This window comes from Aythya ferina (genome assembly GCF_964211825.1).
Source record: "Aythya ferina genome assembly, contig: HAP1_SCAFFOLD_103, whole genome shotgun sequence".
Lineage (NCBI taxonomy): Eukaryota > Metazoa > Chordata > Aves > Anseriformes > Anatidae > Aythya > Aythya ferina.
The window spans coordinates 21,320-42,519 of NW_028181416.1; the positions used below are offsets into that span (position 1 = coordinate 21,320).

Below are 21,200 nucleotides of genomic sequence, written 5' to 3' on the forward strand. Positions count from 1 at the left end.
GAACAGAAGGCAGCACCAGAAGGCTAACATGGGTGAATTGTTTTAATTATTGCTTAACCCTCCAGTTTAGGAGTAATGAAATCAAAACAAAAGCATTCATTATTACCTTTCTTGGAAGACACTGTCACAGTTCTCACCACTGTCCGGACATTTTCCTCTTCTGGAGCAGGAAAAATCATAGAATCAACGGGACGAAGAGAAGATCTTGAAGAACCTTCTGTTCAGAGCAACCAAAACGTAAGGAAGTTTACCCAACATAAAAAACTATCACAAAGAACAAAAAACTTTAAATGATTTGTTACTGTCAAAAATACAGCAAGCAGAGCATGTAAAGAAGAGAGGTGACTAATTTGCCTCTGGTTGCCCTTTGGACTCCCATTTAGAATACCAGCTGGCTGAGAATCAGGTTGCTTTATGCCCCCAGCTAAAAATGGAAGTCTGTCCCTCAAGCAGCTCCCAGTCACCATCACCTGCCGTGAACAGGATAAGAAAGTAGGCAATATTAACTCACCACCGTGTCTCTTATTTTTTTCCTTCATCTTCTGCCATTTGATTTCCTCAAGTGTTTTTATTCCAAAATTCAGATTGCCCTCTGAAAACAGGAAACAGTTCATGAGACAGGCTTAGAGGCACTCACTGAGGACCACAGGTCCTCAGGCTTCTTAGCGCTCAGGAACTTTCTGAAGTATTTCGAATAAAGCCTGTCAACACTCCTCACAAGTGAAAGAGCCATAGAACCAATGGCATTTTGCCCCTCCTTTCATCCTTCAGGGTTCAAAATGTAGTTTTAATTTTAATCCATTTACACAATATTAGATCCCTCTATCGTTAGATATGGCTTATCAGCAGTGGTTGCAAGGCTGCACGTGCAGCCATTTAAACTCCATGCTGTGGCCCTGTTTTGTTCTCCAAAAGTAAAGAAAAGGAGTTCACCTTTCTGACCCAATGGGCACATGATGGTATTAATGGCAGAAATGAGATCATGGAAATAACCGACTCCATTCAGCACCCCTACATTTTGTTGTGTTTTTACACCACGCTGCTTTTGACTTAACTGTCAAGTTCTTCTGATTTATCCTACTAAGGTGCTGGCATACCTTGTTTAGTAGTAATAGAACTGCCTTTCCGAGTGGAAATCACCCGTAATCCATTTTTGCCTTCCGCAGCTGGATGCTGGACGGGAGTTTTAGTTTCTTCTCCTTCCTCAGAAAGTTGGTCTGAAGGGGAAAAATCGATTCAGTTATGCATAGACCAGGTTGGTCGTGATTACGTAGCTCATGCAGTGACACTTCAGCCCATGGTTCATATAAAAAACTTTGTTGCTGTTTTTTTTTTGTTTGTTTGTTTGTTTGTTTGTTTGTTTTTAAACAGCTACACTGACCTGATGAACTCCTAAGTAGAATACACTAGGACAAAACATCTAGGACTCTAGATTCTCTCTGCAGCTTTAACTACTACACAACACATTGCTCTTCAGACAGAAAAAAGAAATTTCCTTCCTAGTTTCACATAGAACTTTACACAAAAGACCAGCTAAAGCCAGGAGTGGTTCTAAGCTTTCCTCCAACGTTTCAGCTTCTGTCCACTGACTGCCAGACAAAGCCACCAGTGACCTGGCCAGACTGCCTGCCCTATCGCTAGTCAGACCTCAGGTCATCTGTGATTTATACACTCATTTACAGCACAGATTCCTTCCAAGAACCAAAGATTTAACACATTCATTTACAGCACAAATTCCTTCCAAGAACCAAAGATTTAACACATTCATTTACAGCACAAATTCCTTCAAGAACCAAAGATTTAACACATTCATTTACAGCACAAATTCCTTCAAGAAACAAAGATTTACACAATCATTTACAGCACAAATTCCTTCCAAGAACCAAAACATGCTCACCATCATCATCTTCATCATCATCTGCAGCATTGATTACAACTGGAGGGTGTGTAGGGCTTGGGACATTTTCAGAGTTTTCCACTTTCGTCACCCCCTTAGCTGTGGAGAGGGATTTGACTGGACAGAAAGTTTGTTTTGCTGCAGTGACATCTGAGCCACTTTCAGATCATCGTCCGCGCACTCAGGCGGACTTGGCAGTGTAGCTAGAGGAAGACGAGGATCATCGGTAATATGGCAGTTTAAAACTTTGACCACAATGCAAAGAGATGGTAGCAAAGGCAGATAACCCGCACAGACAACGAATTCAGCATCTCCTTTTGCCCATCCCATCACTGCTTACACCGTGAACAATGATTTCCCTTCCAACAACAACACATCTCCCTACCACCCAGCAAAAGAGGAAACAACAGGAAGCAAACTGCAAGGCAAACATCACACAAAGCAAAGAGAAGCTGAGCACGAAAGCAGAAAACAAACACCAGCAGTACACTCGGTGCAGTACACCTATGACTGCAGACCTTTTCCTGCCCTCACAAATGAACAGTTACCTGACGCCCCCTACAGGATTGGCACCCACTAAGTAATACTCAAAATTAATTCTTCAGCGCTTAAAGAAAAAGGACCTAAACTCACTCTTGCTTGGTGGTAAGAATTGTCCATCGATGTAACGTCCCTTTGCATGATGAAAAGCACAGTTGGCTTTCTGACAGCCTCCCGGCTGCTTCTCCCAGTAGCAAGGAATCTCACTGCGCTTTTTCTGAAGACAGAAAGAAAGAAAAGCTCGTGATAACATGCACCTGAGGCTTGCAAAGAGATGCACAGCTCCAGATCGTGACAGCTGTCACAACACAGTGCTGAAACAGCATTCCAAAGGTCAGTTTCTCAGTTAAGTGTAGTATTTCTGGGCATATTCACAAAGTTTGCATAAGCTGTAACCACTATGCACATTTAGTTTGGTCATCACTCAGTTTGAGAAGACAGGCACTCTCAGACATCACTTGAGGGTGGCTTAAACTAATACACCTAGGATTATACTAGGATTATTCAGAGGGAAAAAGAACATCTGAAATTGCCTAGGTTAACCCTGTCTAGAACTACTTCTTGGAGACTTAGTTCTGCTGCACCTTTAACTTTCCCCACTTCCTACCCCAGGCAGCTACAACAGCGTTATCTGAAGGACTGTGGGTCAGAAGACACCTGATAGTTCATTATCAAGCCTGCTCCCATGAGGATAGAACAGCCTGTTTATTACCCCCCTGCTCCAGCACGTTTTAGCAGTCTATTTAACAGCTATTCTGCATCTCTTGAGAAAACTGTCAGCATCTAATAAAAAAAAATAAACAAATATCTTGCTAAGACATACCTAAGGCATTGATTTTATTTCCCTCTGCTTCCTCCCACCCCCTCTCTTGGTAACAGAAACCAGTATGATTTTGAAGCAAACAAATCTATCCTGCAAAAGCACAATCAGTACACCTACGGCACTGAAAAATGCTTTTGTGGATTTATTTTGAGAACACATTGTTAGGCACTCACGTCAATTTCCATGTGTCTGAATCGGCAGACATTCCTGAAACAACGACCCTCCTGCCACAGCTTGCAGACCGTCTCATTGCCCAGAGCAGCTTCGCAGTGGCGGTAGGCACATTTGTCTCCCTGGAACCAAAAGGAAACCAACAAGGAAAATAGAGTACAGCCTCAAAAATGGCCATGCTGCTGCCTAATGGTGCTACAACTGAATTCACAATCTATCTGGTTCTCAAGTTAACCAAAGACCAGTGTGCTTCCTCCTCCTAATCTACTCCTTCCTGAAAAAAAGGGGGAAAAAAAGCAAAGCAAAGGAAAGCCAGCCATACCTTGCTACAGGTAGAATAGAAATAGAAGTAGCAATCGTCTCCTTGTTTAGACATGCCGACGAGTTCTGCTAACAAGCTCGGGTTCTCTCCACAGGGACTTCCTCTGCTCTTGGAGAGAGCTGTCTTCACCCTTGCTTGGGCTGAAAGTCTTCTACTGGCTTGTGATCAGTGAAATCTTCTTTTTAAAAGTAACCCGAAAGAAAGTAACAAGTGAAAAATAATGAGGAACAAACATTTTTCCAGCTTTCTTCAGTTAATCAAATCAAGTTATCAGTCTCTCAAAGAGAGCAAAGCCTTGAAATCAGCTGTTACATGAACTAACTAAATATTAAAGTTCTGTAAAGCTGCCAGGAGCTTTGTCAGCAAGCGTTCTCTTCCACATCCTCAATAATATGACTTGGAGCACATCTGGAAGCCTGAAAACGGAGTCACTCCTTAAAAAACCACCTGATGATACATGCAAGTCAATAATCAACTATGGCTACAAATAACTTCTCTAGAACACAGTTAGGACGCATTAAACAGCACGTTCCAGGCCCTGTGGGTCTTCGATTTCACCTACCTGGACAACCTCAGCAAAGTTATCGATCTTCAAAGGCTTCCAGTTAACTGCTCCTGTAGGCCGAACCAAGACTGAATCCGTGAATTAATAATAAAGGGGTAGGAAGAATTTTCCTCCTCACTTTGCCAAGGGAACCTCTCATCCACAATTCAAACAAAGGATGCGCTTTTAAACAGCTTATAACTAAGAGAGGAAGCAAGTCCATTTGAATGCTCTCTCAGACTGGATGCAGCCACGGTTAGTTAGCTCTTCAAAAAAATAAAAACCAAAAACCAAAACAAAACAAAAACAAAAAAAAAAAAAAAACAGCGCATTTAGAGATGAACTCGTGATTCAAAGTGGCTGCAAAAATGAGGCTCCATCTTCCACAGCCGGACAATTTAACTTTTTTTTTCTTTTTTTTTTTTTAATTTAAAATTCAGCATGTTCCAATCTCTGGTCTTCAAGATTTCTTCACCTATTAAGAAAACACAAAAACCTTTCCCCGTCTTTATTACCTGTACAGCAAAAAACATACCAGTGCATCTAAATCCACAGATGTGCATACGCATACACACATCTGTGTTTATACACACACGAGGAGGGAGTGAGAGAAAGTTAGCGAGAGCGACACTGAAAATCAGAATTTTTGCCTTTTCGACACAGAGAGCGCGTAAAAATTCTCTCATTTTGAGGGAACTAGAAAAAAATGGAGGCTCTGCAAAAGATTTTGATGAGTATGCCTTCGAGGCCGATGCTTTGTAACATGAGGGATCTGGGGGCCAGCACACAAATATGCATACGGATGTACATGCATACAGGATAAACATATCTATACACACAAGCGTGCACAGTATATGTTGTATGATCTCCATATCGAGAACAACTCGTAGCCCTGATCAGACATGTAGAGTTGCAATCAATTAACAGCAGCAAGACAGCAGATCAAGGGTACAGCAAGCTTTGAGAGGCAGGGGAATGCTCACTTTGCCAGTGGCACGGCTGCATGATACCAAGGATTTTGAATTACTTTGATTTTTTGGAAGCAATTTGGTTTTTCTTTCTGCGCTGTAGCTGTGGTGGTTTTACCGTGCTGGGCAGCTAAACCCCACAACCGCTCTCTCACTCCCCCTCCTTTAGATGAGGAGGGGGAGAAGTAAAGCAAAGAACAACTCACGGGTTGAGATAAGGATAATTTAATTAAAGGGAAAAAATTATAATAATTAAATAAAGACTACCATGAACTAAACAATTTAACTAAGGGGAAATAAAAAGGGAAAGGGGAAAAGGGAGGGGAAAAGGAAAAATAAAAAGAAGGGAGGAAAACAAACAAACAAAATAAATGAAGGCTATATGGAAGTGCAGAGGAAAGAAATTACTCTCTACTTCCCACAAATGAGCCATGATTGACCACGTCCTTGAAGCAAGGCCTCAACGCACGCAGCCGGTGTTCGAGAGGAGGACCGACGTTTTCCCAACGAGAGCCCACCCCTCCCCTCTTCTTCCTGTTTCCACCTTTTATTGCTGAGTGGGACATCACATGGTATGGAATATCCCTTTGATTGGTTTAGGTCAGCTGCCCTAGTGATGTTTCTCTCCTCACCTTTTTGCCCACCCCCTAGGAGGGTTAGAGAAAGGCCCAATGCTGTGCCACTGCTGCTCAGCAGTACACACAACACTGGTGTGATAACACTGCTGTTCCAGCTACAAGTACAGAGTACGGCACTGTATGGGCTGCTGCCGGGAAAGTAAACATTCCAGCCAGACCCAGTACAGTAGCAAATACCACAGGTTTGCCATCACGTGCTGTTCCCTAATCCATATATCCATCATCAGCCATTGCTGCAGGATCATGAAAGGTTAGAGAAGACGACTTAGGTCCAATTTAACAGCCAATGAGTTTTCGATGAGCAGAGCTGCAACAGATTTTATTTCGCCACAAGCATTTTTTTTTCTTTTTTTCTGATATGAAGTCAGAAATTTTGATTTTTTTTTTTTTTAAAGACACTAAATGTCACAAAACCTGCAACCAGACCAGATAAAGTTCAATTCAGAGTGATTCTGAATCCTTTCATTAAAACGCTGCACATTTCTGTGCAAATTATTTCTGACTCTTCTGGACAAAAGTGGATGAAATAGTTCTTACAAATTAATAATAAAAGGTTGGAAGCTTTTACTCACACAAACACTAGTGAATTTTCCAGGAAATATTGTTTTGGCAGGGAATTTTCCCAAATCTAAAATAAAGAGAGGAAAAGTTGGGTTCTCATATTAGTTACTGCTTTTGACTGCTGGACAAAGGGAATAAAAACAGTAGTTAAGTGCAAGGTTTCCTTCTCTCCTTTAGTATGGATAGGAATCGTCACTTCGGACCTTTAGCACCTTCAGAAACACACCCAGTGCCATGCAGGTTCCTCTGCAGCTACTTCTAACAATTACTGGTGCTCCTTAGCATGGAAGTTTGACTCAAAACACTCTCCAGATTTAGCTCTTTTGACTGCCCAAGGAGCTCATCATTTTGCTTGTTGCCTTCCATTTTCCTGAACACACCGGGAACGCTGTTCAGAATCTGAATGGATCTGGTCTAAGGAATGGGAAGAAAGCAAAACCAACGATACCTTGCAGTATTCCAAATTCCAAAAAAGCAGTCTCATTTTAAAAAGGACCTCAAAAGCTTTTTTTTTTTTTAAACTGACATCTGCCAACATAGCAATCCAAGCGCTAAACCAACTGAAGTTGCCCCTGAAAGCCTGAATAAAAATGAGTAACTCTGGTGCACTCAGCAGGTCTGTAATAGAAGTTGGTAAGGGTTTTAGATTTCTTTTTTTTTGCTCCAGGGTGCTGGTAAAATTTTTGCATTAAGAGATTTTGAACCTTTTGTACCAAAGAATTAGAGATGCGCTACAGTGCCAGTAGCTGGGGGTCTGGAAATACACACCAACAAGTGTCATAAGCTTTGCCTTTGCTGAAGGAAGATGAATAGTACAAAGAAAATCTGTCTAGTTTGTTTTACAGGCTTGTCTTTCTCAGTACGGAACAAACTGACCTCCCTGGTCTAACTTTGCAGTGCCTATTCTGCCTTTGTCCTGCAGAGAAGAGCAAGAAAGGAACAAATCTATTTTTGCACCCCAAAAACGCATTAGAGGAGGATTATCACACCCACCTAAGGGTACTTCCTTGTTTGTTTATAAAGCACAAAGCATTTCTCTTGGACAGTCTCTGTTGCTGGCCTCTTTTGTGCCTTCCATTTATAATAAAGATATTAAGATGCTTACCCCTTGCTTGTTTTTTTTTTTTATTTGTTTGTTTGTTTGTTTTTGTTTTTTTTAAAGAACAGTGGAAGTGGAGAGTCGGATGACAAGCAAGAACAAACACTAGAAACTCCTTGTTCTGCCCCTGCTTTTTAATCACCCAGCATCACCCCGGCTGCAAAACAGCCTCTGCTGATTTACCTGCTTGTTAAAGCACCCCACAGGCTGCAAGTGCGGTGTGCTAGGTGTCAAGTTATATTTAACGGTGCACACGTAACCATTCATCTTCCCACAGTCGAAGCACAGAACAGCCTCTTGCTAACACAACTCATCCCTGCTGCTGCAAGAAACCTCATGGCCTGCAGGAAAACCTCAAGCTAAGAGTTCCAAAGCAAAAGCAGAAAACGCATCATTTGTACTCTTTCTATTTGAGGGAATTCTAGCTGCTAAATGCTGCCTACATCTGAGGGCACGTTCTGAGGCTGCCGGGAAGGACACTCAACACCCACTGACAGCAGGAGTGCAAAGATGCCAGCCAAGAAGGCAAAGGTTAGAGCTGAACGCTGCCTCAGCTTCCTCCAGCAGCCAGCTGGGGGTCACCTTTCACCACGCTCTCTGAGACTCGGAGCCCCGAGTTACCGCAGCCGCCACGTACAGCTGCTCCTTGCTGGCCCAAACTATTTGAAGAGTCTTCAGACTTCAGGGACCTGTTTTACGACAGCCTCAAGATCAAATTCATCTGTTCCTGAAGGCGCTGATCGTCCTGCTGTTTCTGTAGCTGTCAAAGAACAATCCTGAACTGAGGCACTCGTCTGATCAAACAGTGCTTCGGCACAGATTTGTCTTTAGCTTGACACATCAAGGTGAAGAGGAATCGATTCTTGCAAGCAACCTCTCAAGCAGGGATCTAATAAGGTGACCAAAACGACAGATCTGTTGTGCAGATCTGAGCACGTCACTCTGCAGGGAATCACTTTCAAGCCTAAGATGTTTCACCCATCTCCCTGCCCCAGAGCGACACAAGGAAAGCTCTTAAGCAATTGCTAGCCTCTCCTCAGTGCTCACGAGTCCCAAATCACTAATTTTACAATATATAAACCATGGCAGCTGGCACCTAGTTGGCACACGGTGACACTGCACACGTTGGCAGTGCTGTCAGGAGCTGGAAAGTCAGGGGTGAGGGGGTTAAGGGAAAACCACACATCAGTTTAGCAACTTGGCTCCCGTAGGATACTTCCTACGGCAGGAGTTTTAGCAAAGTCCCTCCCTCAGAGGGACCTGCTGGCTAATTAAAACAGGACTTCTGCTGGAGCAGTCAGAAGGCAGCAGGGTATCAGGAGATATCCAGTGGGCATCACCGTCAGCCTGTGGCAGTTTGGGGTCCAGGTATCAGTGGTTATGCGTGGTTTTCTCTGCTTCACTTTCTCCAAAGCTGTGAAAAAATAGTTCTTTTACAGCACTGTACAGTCACACGTTACGGATGGAACCAGCTGCATCAACTTCCAGTACGACGGTGTTGGAAAAAGGTGCCTTTGGTGGTCAGGAGCACAACAGCTCTGGTGAGGTGTTATTTAAGTGTGTTCTTACATCTGAGTTTCCTCATAGCAGTATGTAGCTGAGGGGGTCCAGGTTTCCCAGGTAAGATTGATGTTTTTTCTCCTACCAAGCACCAGCTCAGTATACAAAGCTCTGTTAATAACACCCAAGCGTGTAGATGTTAAACTGAAACTGCTTTTAAACCTATTTGTTGTTACGAAAATAGCTTCATACACCATCTTCACAGGGTAAAAATTCACATGGAAGGACAAAAAAACCCAGAAGCGCTTCCTGAGCTTCAGTTTACCAACAGCACCATCGGATTTAGATCCTGGCCTGGCAGCCAGGATGCAGGGTCTGTAAGCATTGCTGCGATGTGCAAGTGCCAAGGCAGGTTTCTGGCCTGCCCTGAATAAAATACCTTTTTTTTTTAATACAAACAGCGTGCCAGGTACGCTGTAATGCCAATGTGCCAGCTCAATAGAGGATGTCAAACAACAGAGGCGTTTATCCTAATTTCTGGCATGAAAACACTTTTAACAGCATTCTTTTCATGAAGAAAACCCTCTCTATCTTCTCCAATGCTCCAGGATCTGCTGCAGCTGCAGCAGCCGCGCTGGTACAACCCACATCTTTGCCAAATCTTTTCAATAATTGTGCTTTACCTCGGCAATGTTGAGGTCACTCCTCTTCCTCCTCCAGCTGAGCAAGCAGCTCGCTGGCTCTGCCACACCGCAGGTGCGGAAGCGAAAGCTGGGAACACAGGAGTCAAACACTCAGTGCTCACAAAGCCACCAGGGCAGAGGGCTGACACAGAGGCACCCCGGATCCGCTCTCCCTCCCCGCTGCGAGGCTCGCAGCAGCCCCAACCCGAAGCACACACAATGCTTCGCATGGTGAGGTCACCGCTGATTCTGAGTCCCCACGTGAGGATCTGCTTCACCACTCTCAACGTTGGTGTTGGTTTTTGATTTTTGTTTTTTTTTTTTTTTCTTTTAAACATTCTCAGCTTATGGGAAACCATCAGGTAAACCACAGATCGCTAGGGAAGAAGGCCCACACGAGGGAAGTCCGTGCTTTTCTTCCAGGCAGTGGCACGTGCTTTAACACGCCGCGTTCGACAAAGCAGCTCTCCCCGTTTTGCTCAGTGGCAACAGGCACGACTGCAACGCACACAGGTGTAGGCAGCACCTGCAGGTCCCAAACCCTTAACCCGTTTTTAGAGAGCACCAATTTTTTAAGTAGTGCTTTTCCCTTAATCCATGACCCCTTCTTTCCTTTATTTCTATCGGGTGGCTCTCCTCCATTTTCCTCCTCAGTGTCTGAGCAGACACTGGGAATCGTTTCCGGAGGAAGGGCACGGCTGAAGCTCCTCCATCTACTCTCCGAGAAAAGAGAGTATGTTAAAGAATACATCTTTCCTTTCTTTTCCCTTTTTTAAATACAATTTCTGAAATCAACGCTGCGGCCTGGCAGCAAATACCTACGGGACTAAAGGTGATTCCTCATCCTCACTGTAACGTTGTAGTTAACCTCCCAACGAACCCATCTCCCCAGGAAGCGGCCATTTGAGATGGGAAGGGGCAGAGCAAGAGGAAGCTCTCCTTAGCCTAGCTCTTCCCCCAACACCACCTCGCCACCCAGCACCAAATTCAATTCACCTGCTCCGCCCGATCACTCGAACGGGCGTCCGACGCTGGCACACGCTGCAGCGGTGGTTCTGACGTGCCTTAAATCACCTCTCCGCAGAATATCTCGGGTCTGTACGCTCAAATAACGCAGTATTTGAGAAATAACGCCCAGAGCTCACACTCTGAGTGCAGCCCAACAGCACCGAAGCACCGGTAGGCTAAACATTCCAAACCTGGCAACAAGGCTGACCCAAGCAACAGCACGGAACCCTTCTGCACCTTCAGCGTGGACATCAGCGTAAGGAAACACAGACCTCCTCGATCCAAATTTTAAGCGAGAAACGCAAAAGGTCACCCAACCGGCTTGTTTTCAGCAAGCTAAAGGAGAAATTAAGGCGACAACCGGGTGCATCCAGAGTTAGTCAGATCCTGAAGGCAGTTCCTTGGGGGAACGGAGGAGCAACGCGCCAGATGAGGGCTGCCTTACAGCGCACCCCTTAGAGGCACTGCTACGGAAGGAAGGCAGAAGGTTGGAACTCGAAAGAACTAGCAAGGCGCCCGTTAAGGGGGAAATCTTTCATTTTTTTCTCAGCAGAACCTCCCCTCTCCCCTCTACCCCCCCCATGATGGCAGCCCGGGGACTCTTTGCTTCCTTAGGGAGAGGGCAGGGACGGGGCAGGGTGGTGGGACAGATGGCCAGAGGTTCGGATGGATGGACAGACAGCCGGACAGAGGGCCCAGCAAGGCCTGACGAAGGGTTCAGGAGCGGGAGGGAAGGGCAGGGCGAGGGGAAGGGCGGCCCCGGGCCTGACAGGAGACCTTGGGCCTAACCCCGGGCAGCAGCTCCGCGTCTCACAGGGCCCAGAAGGGGCTGGTACAGGGGGAGGGAACACCCCAGCCCCCAGCCCTGCCTCCAGGCCCTGCGCCCTTCACCCCCCCCCCCTCCCCTAAGGGCACCCCGACCCACAGGGCCCGCGACACGGCCTGCTCCCCCTCAGGGCAGCAGAGGGGAGCCCGGCCGGGCAGGAGGCCTTTCCCCTGCCCCCCGCTGGTCTATGAAGGGCTCTAGTTACCGGCGAGCAGGGATTTTTACTGATACTGGCCGGACAACAAAGACTACTTATTAGAGAAGTACAATTCTTTTTTTCCTTGTGATAACTTTTCTTGACCAAAAAACACGATTGTGAATGAGGGAAAATGAAAGATGTAACATGGGAACGTGCGGATACTCACGATGATGCAGCCTTCTATCCGCATGTTCGCTGCGCTGCTGGGATAGCAGCTGCGGGAGCCTGGCAGCAGAGGGCAGTGAAGCCAAGCAGCTGGGATCCGTCTCTGGGGAAGGGGGCACTGAGAAAGCGCTTGCAAACGGGGCACAAGCCCTCAGCCTCTGGAGGCGGCGCCTGTCAGGCGTGAAGGAAAGGGATCCCTTCACGGAAGATGCTGTGGGCTTGCTGAGGCTCGAAGAACAGACGGTGCTGGCTGCTACCAGCGTGCTGCAGCAGCGGCAAGACAGAGCCGTGGTGGTTTTCCTCAGCTGGGCAGCCGAGCTCCAGCACAAGCGCTCTCTCCCTGCCCCTCCTCCAACGCCAAGGGGAGAAAAGAGGCTGGCAAGGGCTCAAGGGCTGCCAGAAGGACAGGGAGATCCCTCCACAAGGAGCGTCACGGGCAAAGCAGGCTCAGCACAGCCTGTTCCAGTCCAGCCCGGGGCCTGCTCCTGCGGGGGCTCTCCACAGGCCGCGGCCTCCTCCAGGCCACAGCCACCTGCTCCACCGGGGGCTCCTCCACCCGCAGGGGGGCTGCAGCGTGGAGATCTGCTCCACGGGGGACCCATGGGCTGCAGGGGGACAGCCTGCTCCACCAGGGGCCTCTCCCTGCACAGGCCGCAGGGGAACTGCTGCTGTGAGCCTGGAGCACCTCCTGCCTCCTGCTGCACGGACCTTGGGGACTGCACAGAGCTTTCTCACTCCTCCCTGAGCCAGACGCTGCTGGGCAGCAGCTTTTGTTCCCTTTCTTAGATGCAAGATCTTCTTAAATTCAGTCCAGCCAAGTAGGAAAAGTAAATGTGGACAGCTGTATCTTGGCAAAGAAGATAGTAGGGAGCAAGGAGGTTCAGCAGTCAAGGTGGAAGGTGATGCCATGAGGCTTACAGGCTAGTAATGTTCTAGTGAAACCCAGCCTTCCTAAAGAAACCTGCCTGACTACTTGATGTGAATAACAGACTCTGTTCAGCTCTTTCCTAACATAGAAACGGTGCTGACTGCTTCTTCAGAGTAACAGAAGTTCGTGATACTACTGAAGTAGTTGTGGTTCAGATGTAGATCTGATTTCTCCTAAGCACACTGAATTCACAACTGTTGATCCTCCAGAGGAGGCTTTGCAATTGAACACCTGGAGAATAGGTAAATTTCCCGCTGTTGTTCTCCTCTCCTCTTGTTTTGTTTTGTTTTGTTTTGTTTTGTTCCTAGTAGCATAGGCTTAAGACTCTGAAGAAACAGGCTGCTTTTTTTCATTTCCAGCACTGGCTGTTTCTCCTGAGCCCCGCCTTCTATTTTTGCAGTCATAGGATATGTGGATGTAAATTCGTGGAGAGAGGTAGAAAACTCTTTCAACTGGTGTTTTTTCGGCTATGTGGGGAGAACAAATAGAGTGGCTTTGAATATTCTGGCTCTTATTCAGAGCAGCATGTGGAGGGAGACAGATGCGTTTGCTTTTTTAGTGCAATGGCTTCAGAAGCAAGAGGGGAAAAAGCACTTTCTCTGGGAGCTGAAGAAGGTGTCCTAATCACAGGAGAGGTTTCTAAATGGCATATCTTTGCGAGGGTTCCTGTAGTTCGGAGGTTTTTGTTTGTTTGTTCGACGTTGGAAGGTTTTACTCTTAATATTCATGTCCTTCAGCAGAAGTGAGAAATGTGATTTTATTTTGTGCAGTGTCGTGGACCCTCCGAAATCTCCTGGGAATGATGAATACCTCGCCCAGTACCAATGTGATGACGGTGGAGACAAGGAGAAAGCAAGATCAAAAGAACGTGACCTCATTTCAAAAGAAACCGTTTTGTCCGGCAGAGACAAGAGTCTTGTGAGCCTGGTGAGAAATTGCGGCAAACTTCCTCTCTCAAGTCTGACACTGAATGTAGCTCTAAAAACCTTTCCTCCTCAGCTGTTACAGAGAGATGCCAAGATACAAAGGACAAGACTAAAACCACTGAGAAAGAGCATTACGAATGCAAGAGGGAACATGCTCCTAGTGAAGAGAAGGAGAGTCAAAAAGCAGGTCCTTCCAGCAAGAGAAGGGTAAAGTTGAATACAAAGAATACAAACTTGAGCTCCTGATTGGCTTCATGCTGAACTCTGTGCTGTTCTTGTCCTAATCTTGGTCTCTCCATAGATAAGATGGTTTAAATCCAAATAGAATCGTGCGATGAGGAAGATCTCACTGCAACAAATTCAACATCTAAAATCAAAGTTGACATTTTCCGTGATTTTCTTCCTGAGCAGAAGTGTGCAGTACTCCTTTTATATTAACGTAGAGATTATTTCAAACAGTCTTGAAGTGCTTGATGACTTAACAGTCTGCAGATTTATTATCAAATCAAAAAAACCCCGACTTGGTAGACTATTTTTTTCCCAGTTTTGAATGACCACTAGGAAGAAGGTTATTCCGGCATCAAAAAAGTCATGTGGAATGTATCAAAATTTACTGAACCAGTAAGTAAAACTTATATTTTTCTATTAGTTCCATTGTTTCAACTCTTCAGATGCTTATGGATGGCATAGATAACAGAGGGGAGATCGTGGTAATCGGAGCTACCAACAGACTGGATTCTATAGATCCTGCTTTACGAAGACCAGGACGCTTTGGCAGACAGTTCCTCTTCAACTTGCCAAATTAAGAGGTGAGAACTTAAATTCAACGTTAGTGCTACCATGGCAAAGTCCAACTTTATAGGAAAAAAAAATAATTGACAACTTGAACAAAAGAGTGACACGTGGAGACACTGCGTTGTTCCATGGAGGGCAAATCTGGTACTGGATATATATGGTCAGGATGATACCACCAAGTAGTTAGTTCTATAATCAAACCTTTCATTCCCAAAGTTGTACCTGTTTGCTTAATTATTTAGTCCACTTGGGCGCTTTCATCATGAAGTTGTGTTTTTGGTCTCAATCCTTCACTTATGAGTGAATAGGGGATGTGTTTGCATTTGATTGTGCCCCGGATCAGTGGTAGTAGTTTGAGTCATAATTCTTTTCTTCTTTATAGTAATTGTAGCAATTGGAAGCATTGTGCCAGAAGTGCTTTCTGTGAATTTACTGGCTGGAAAGCAAATGTGATGAAGTAATGAGACTGTCCCAATGAAAGCTTGCTAAGTTTTAGAGAAGTTTTTTGGACAGCAAAGAAATGTTTCTGGATAAATTTTTCATTACAGTATTTTCCTCTGGGTCCTTAGGTCTCGTAGTTTGGAAACTTGTTATTGAAGCTATAAATGCCTTTTCTTTCACTGTAGGTTCCTAGAAAAAGTTCAGTATAACAAATAAGAAATATTCAATTTCCTGGTTGACAATGCAGAGTGTATATTAAATAACTGTAAAATACTTGAAAGTTGAGCAAGTAAGAAAAGTGTATTAGTAGATGAGGGGTTTTGAGGGAGGACTGTTTTTTTTGTCTGTTTGTTTGCCTTTTGGTTTGTTTGTTTCTTGTTGGTATTTTTAAGGAAAACTTGGGACAAGCTAAAATGCAATGATTTTGCTTCAGGGTTGGAAAAGAAATTTTCAAGATTCATACTTGTGACTGGACCCCTCAGCCACCGGACATGTTGCTTGATGAACTAGCTGAGAAATGCATTGGTAAGACTGAAACAGAAACGGATTCTTGCTTGTGACCAAGTTGTAAAGAACCTTAGCTTGTACCAGGCAGTACCCATGCTCTTGTGCCTTGCTGCACAACTAGTCAACGAGGCAGCTGGCACACCTTCATAGCAATCTGAGTGAGATGCTTTCATCTATTTACTCTTTGTTATCGTTCCTCTTGTTGTCTGAGAACATTAAATGGTTCTGGGGCATCTTCCTCAAGAGTATAGTTTTTGATGAGGAGTCTGCTTCAGCTGCATAAGCGCAGGATATCAGGCAGTGAGCAACATGAAACACCCCTGCAGAGCGGTAGCACTTTGAATTCCCTGTTAAGCTGTTTGGTTTTGGCATTACAAATTCTTTAAATGTTGCATGTTGTAAACCTGGGCCTTGACCGATGTAACGTTTGATTTTTGTTTGTTAGGATACTGTGGTGCAGATATCAAATCTTTATGTACTGAAGCTGTGCTGTGCTCTCTACGCCGATGCTATCCTCAGATTTATGCAAGTAGGGAGAAGTTGCTACTAGACGTTAATTCTATTAAAATAAAAGCAAAGGACTTTTTCATGGCTATGAAGAAGGTTGTTCCAGCTTCAAACCGGATCAAGGCTTCACCCGTATAAGCACTATCACCCATTTTCAAGCCACTTTTTCAAAGATCAGTAGAGAATATTTTACAAGTTGTGCAGAAGATCTTCCCGCATGCACAGCTTGCGCTAAAGAAGGACCGACAGCAAGGTATAACCACAGCATCCACTTCTTTATAATTCTGCTAAAGCAAAAACTTGCGGTTTGTGCAATCAACTTAAACCTTTCAGACATAATGGTGGTAGAATTTTATTATTTCCATGTGCATGTCTTTTTTTTGGGCAAGTCTGGAATACAACGCATAGGTTTTATTGTGGATTCGAAACTGAAATGCCAAATGGAAGCTCTGAATGACTCAAAACACAGTAAAGGACGATGCGTTCTCTACTGAAGCATCCTGCTTCTGACGGCAGCTAAGATAATTAGCATTTGTAGAGGTTGACTTGAGGTTTGAAGTATAAGGCACCTATTTTTCTTTAAAAAATCAAAACTCAGATCTTTGGAGGGGAAGCATTTCTAGGTCAATGTTTCTAATTCCTTTCTGAAGAATGTCAGGACCAGGATACAAGTATAACTGGTCTAAGCTAAATATTGTTTTAGCTATCATCATTTTTAACCAGTCTCCTAATTTAAATGTTTGTGGATCGTACTATACACGTGAGATCAATTAGCATTGATATTTACTAGATGAATGGAATTCTGTGGCCATCACATCCTTTATCCCCATGCTTTCATTGTGGGAACCTCCTCCAGAAAGAAATGGTCTTGTTTGTTTTTGTTTTATTTTAGCTATTTAGCAACTGCAGAAATTGTTCGTAATCTCCTTTATTCTAAGGGGGAGAAAAAAATCACCAAGAGTAGCGTACCTTATACGTACACATCAGTGGGACTTAGTACAGCTTTGTAGGGCCTTGTTCCATCTCCTTAGATCTGTGGTGGGCTGAACTCTAGGAAATAGCTTTCAGTGTGTGCTCTCAAATGAAGAAAGGGTTTTGGCACTGATTTAGAAGCTGTATTAATGGAAGAGAAAGAGACAAAGGCTATTCAGGAAAGTTAACAAACCTCTTTTGCCTTTCAGACCATTTCAATCCTATTTTACAAGATGATATGTTTGACAGTGATGACGATGCATGCTTGGTTTCTGGAGATGAATTAAAAGATGGAATGCCTGACGGACCAGAGAAAAATTGCCTCTGTTTCAGCAGGTAAAGAAAGATAGATCCCTGTTACGTTTAAATTCTCAGGTCTGCTGAGTCTTTGTAAACAGTTCCAGCTGTTAAAAGTGCGAGGGGTGGTAGACGAAGGGGCAACATCAAGTTTGTGTGTTGAAGGGGTGCTTGGTATTCACAAGAAGAAAGGGTGGAGGGACTAAAGTTGTAATGAAGTTGCTCTGAATGACCAAATTGAAAAGCCCAGGCTTCTCTTCATAAGCCAAAGTGATCCGTAGACTACCAGAACACGTTGACTTAATCCATGGCATTCTTTGAAAGACTCAAGACCACATAAATGTGCAGTCTGTCCTTTTAGCTAAAAATACCCCAGCTTTATGGGTTTGTGTTGCCACCTTTTGCCCTTCTGTTTTCCAGGATTGTTAAACCAGTAGTGAATTATGTAGCAGAAAGAAAACTGAGAAAGGGCTTGTTAAAACACCTTGAGAGAAAATTGAATGGTGTCTTTATTTGTTAAGCCACCGAGTTGTGTTAATCTTGTGATATTTTAGTATGGAAGTCATGCAAGCCCACAGTTGGAAAGTTAGATCATGTTGTCACAGCTGGATCAGTTATTTTTCTCAGTTTCTATTGCTGTGCTGTCCAGAAGATTTTCTGTGCTTTAGAGCAAGGCTAAGTCTCTAGCATCTTTGATTTAAGCCAGCAGAGGTACAGCCTGATTGTAGTGGGGAAACAAATGGTCCTCACCAATTTATTTTTAAATAAAAATAAATTTATAATAAAGTAAATTATAAATATATAATAAATAATAAATTTATAATAAAGTAAAGCAAGATTGCAGGGATATTAATTTGCAGTCTTGGTTTAGTAAAGAATAGGAAACACAAGGGAAGAAGGTGAAACAATTGGAATGACTGAATAACTTAACTGGAAATCTTACATGTATTTAATGTACCGCTGCCATTTGGATTATTTGGGGAGGGAAAAGAAAGTCTATAGGAAAATTACTTGGAACATCTGTGTGTCTATTCAGCACCTCATTTATAAACTTGTTTTCTTAACTCCTGTTCTAGGAGTGCTTTCTGTGAACCAACATCATGCCAGCCCCGTCTGCTAATAGTAAAAAAGAAGGGTACGGCCAGGTTTCTTACGTGGCACCCGCGGTGTTGCACGCTTTGGAGAAATTTCCCGTTCACACCCTGGACCTTTCTGTTCTGCTTACAAACGTTGCATCGCCAGAAGAAATCTGTGGACAGGTACCTTTTTTCTTTTTCTTCTCATCGGATTCACTGACTGTATGTAAAGGATCAATGGAATTGCAAGTAAGGTGAGCAAAATTCATTGGTAATGGAGGTGGCCTTGTTTTAATGTGCTGGGATGTTTGCTTCTGTCTGAAAATCCCCTTTTCTTTTAGACAGCACCACAAACAATCTGGATGTTGTACATGTCGACATTTTCCATACCCAGTTTTACAGTGAGGCTGTTGCTAGCAGCTCAGGAAGCTGGGCGGTGTTGCTAATAAACATCTCTTTGTGGAAAGAAATGCTGCTCATGTCACTGGGATCCAGAAAGTAGTTCTCATTGCCTCCTAAGACTGTGTGCTCCCAGTAGATGGCTCTGTATCAGACTGCATGTCGGCTACTTTTTGTAGCCTTCTTCTAAATTATATTAGTAAGGCAACCAAGGTTTGGGGCTTCTGTTTATTTTGTTTTCGCACGGACATACACAACTTGTGCTGTTGCAGTATGTGCAATAAAAGCATTAACATTCAGAAAACACTTCATTTGCACGGTGATGTGGTTTTAACTAGAAAAAATGAACAGATTTGGTTTTTTTACTTTTAGGCAGGAAATCCACTTTCTTGTTTGGCATCACTACCTTAAAATATTTTTACCTTTAGTGGAAACATTTGAGAGCCATACAAGTAAGGACAGACATGTTACATGACTGAATACTGATGTGTCCCTTAAGAGGGACATTTCCTTTCTTTGTTATGCGATGATTGTGGCTGTGGCCATATAGTTACGGTGTCTAGCCACTGCCTGAATATATCCTTCCCATCTTCTGACTAGAGTTCTCCGAATACTGATAATCTGAAAGGGTGCACAGAGAAATTCCTTATGTGAAAGGATGCTTGCCACTCTGTTCACGCAGTTTCATTTCATGGGGCAGTCAGATGGCTATGTAGCTATGTATTAAGAGGTTCTTGTACGTGTTTTAGTTTTCTTACCCAAGCTTTCCTTTTCACTAGCTGATCCGAAATGCTCAGAAGACAGCACCAAGCACAATTTATGTCCCAGATATCCATTTATGGTGGGACAACGCTGGACCTGCCTTGAAACTTACTTTTCTAACTCTACTACGTAACATTCCAGCATTTTCGCCAGTTTTGCTGCTTGCTACGTCTGATGTACGTCACTCAGATCTCCCAGAAGAGGTATTTGTCAATACTTTTCTTACTATTTCTTCAGTGTCTTGTAATTTATATATGCTTTCAGCATCAAAATGCTGTGCTTTCTTAAATGCATGCTGTTATTACTCAGGCACCCTAACAAATCACTTAAAATTTGCTTAGAGAAAAAGAATACTGTGAAAGCATCTGCTTCAGGTTTTTTCTGAATCAAGCAAGTGACTTTCACCCCCTTCTCACACATGCAAATAATAAATTAATACAATAATTCTGGTGGCTACAAAGTGGTTCAGTCAAGAATATGAAGTGCTTGAAATGACAAGAGGATGTTCTTACTGAAGAGATTTCTTCTGACAGTCTGCCATTCCATGCTATGTTGGGTAAACTGCTAATAATGCAATTTAGTAGAGAATTGAAACACTTTGATTAAAAAAATAAATAAATAAATCAGTTTCTTTCTTCATATAGGCCAAAGCTTTCCAAGCTGGAAAGCTGAGTTCCAATTTCTGCTAAAGTAACTTTGGAATCGAATTCTAGTTGTAGTCCTAAATAAAGTGTAGTAAAAGTACGTGCAGAACTTCATTGACTTCTGAGAGTTTACATTAAGGGAAGGTGCCCAAAACAGGACCACGCTGTTGTCATTCTGATGATTTGGTCTCAGTCATTGGGGGAAGAGAACGGGTCTTACCTAGACGTGTTTATTATCAACTGCTTTGAAAGTGCTTGAGTTCCCACAGAAGTTTTTGTACAGGCTGTAAATTCCTTCTAAAATAAGTAGTGAAATTCCTTACCTACCTTTTAATACTAGAACTTGAAAATGGAGGAAGACGTAGAGGTACTAGCTACTTCAGACACCTTTTGGGAGAGAAATAAAAACTCAGCAAAAAGCCCTCACTTGTCTGCTGAAGCCTTTCTCTTCCCTCTATAGCCATAAAGGTTCTAAGTAAAGGCTGCAGCAAGGCAAGTAAATACAAAGGAGGCGCTGTTGGATGTGGTGAAAGCCATTACTTTATCAGTGTAGCGTACAATCCCTTCACCGAGCATTAATTCTATAGGTGATTCTTAAAGGTGATATTTGAATTTGCCGTGCCAGCCTGTGAAAATGTAGCCTTTTAAGGCCAGGAAGATAACTTTTTTCAGTTTGTGTTCTTCAGGTTATTATTAATTTGAAAAGGTACTCGTCTTTTTGGAATAGAAGATGAGTTTTTTGTGGCCTTAAATCTGAAATGTCTCTCGTCCTTCTGCTTTAGATCCAAAAATTATTTAATAAGGAATTTGGAGAAGTGTGCAATATTGAGTTGCCTGGTAGGGCAGAGAGAGCATCTTTTTTTGAGGACCTAATTCTAAATGAAGTGGCTAAGCCTCCTGTAAAGAAAAGAGGTGAGGAGGATATGAGAAGTACATCTAAAACTTTCCTATCGAAGTTACTAGCTCTTTGGGCTTTGCTTTGGTGGTCATTTTCTGTCAGTA

At 43.6% G+C, this 21,200-nt stretch overlaps 1 protein-coding gene and 1 long non-coding RNA gene across 2 annotated transcripts; one reads left to right on the forward strand and one right to left on the reverse strand.

Moving 5' to 3' along the window:
* Positions 1 to 558: 558 nt before the first annotated feature.
* Positions 559 to 12,064, reverse strand: LOC311428606 (zinc finger CCCH domain-containing protein 11A-like). Its single transcript, XM_084539971.1, has 9 exons — positions 11,946 to 12,064; positions 6,476 to 6,531; positions 4,316 to 4,368; positions 3,754 to 3,928; positions 3,434 to 3,553; positions 2,531 to 2,654; positions 1,898 to 2,100; positions 1,098 to 1,217; positions 559 to 592 (listed from the first exon to the last, which is right to left on the reverse strand). Exons 4-7 carry the CDS (start codon positions 3,805 to 3,807, stop codon positions 1,985 to 1,987), a joined length of 414 nt encoding a protein of 137 aa, XP_084396097.1. The 5' UTR covers positions 3,808 to 3,928; positions 4,316 to 4,368; positions 6,476 to 6,531; positions 11,946 to 12,064; the 3' UTR covers positions 559 to 592; positions 1,098 to 1,217; positions 1,898 to 1,984.
* A 2,093-nt stretch (positions 12,065 to 14,157) lies between these two features.
* LOC311428609 lies at positions 14,158 to 16,295 on the forward strand. Its single transcript, XR_014687793.1, has 3 exons — positions 14,158 to 14,607; positions 15,468 to 15,559; positions 15,987 to 16,295. It is a non-coding gene; the product is annotated as an uncharacterized lncRNA (long non-coding RNA).
* Positions 16,296 to 21,200: the final 4,905 nt, after the last annotated feature.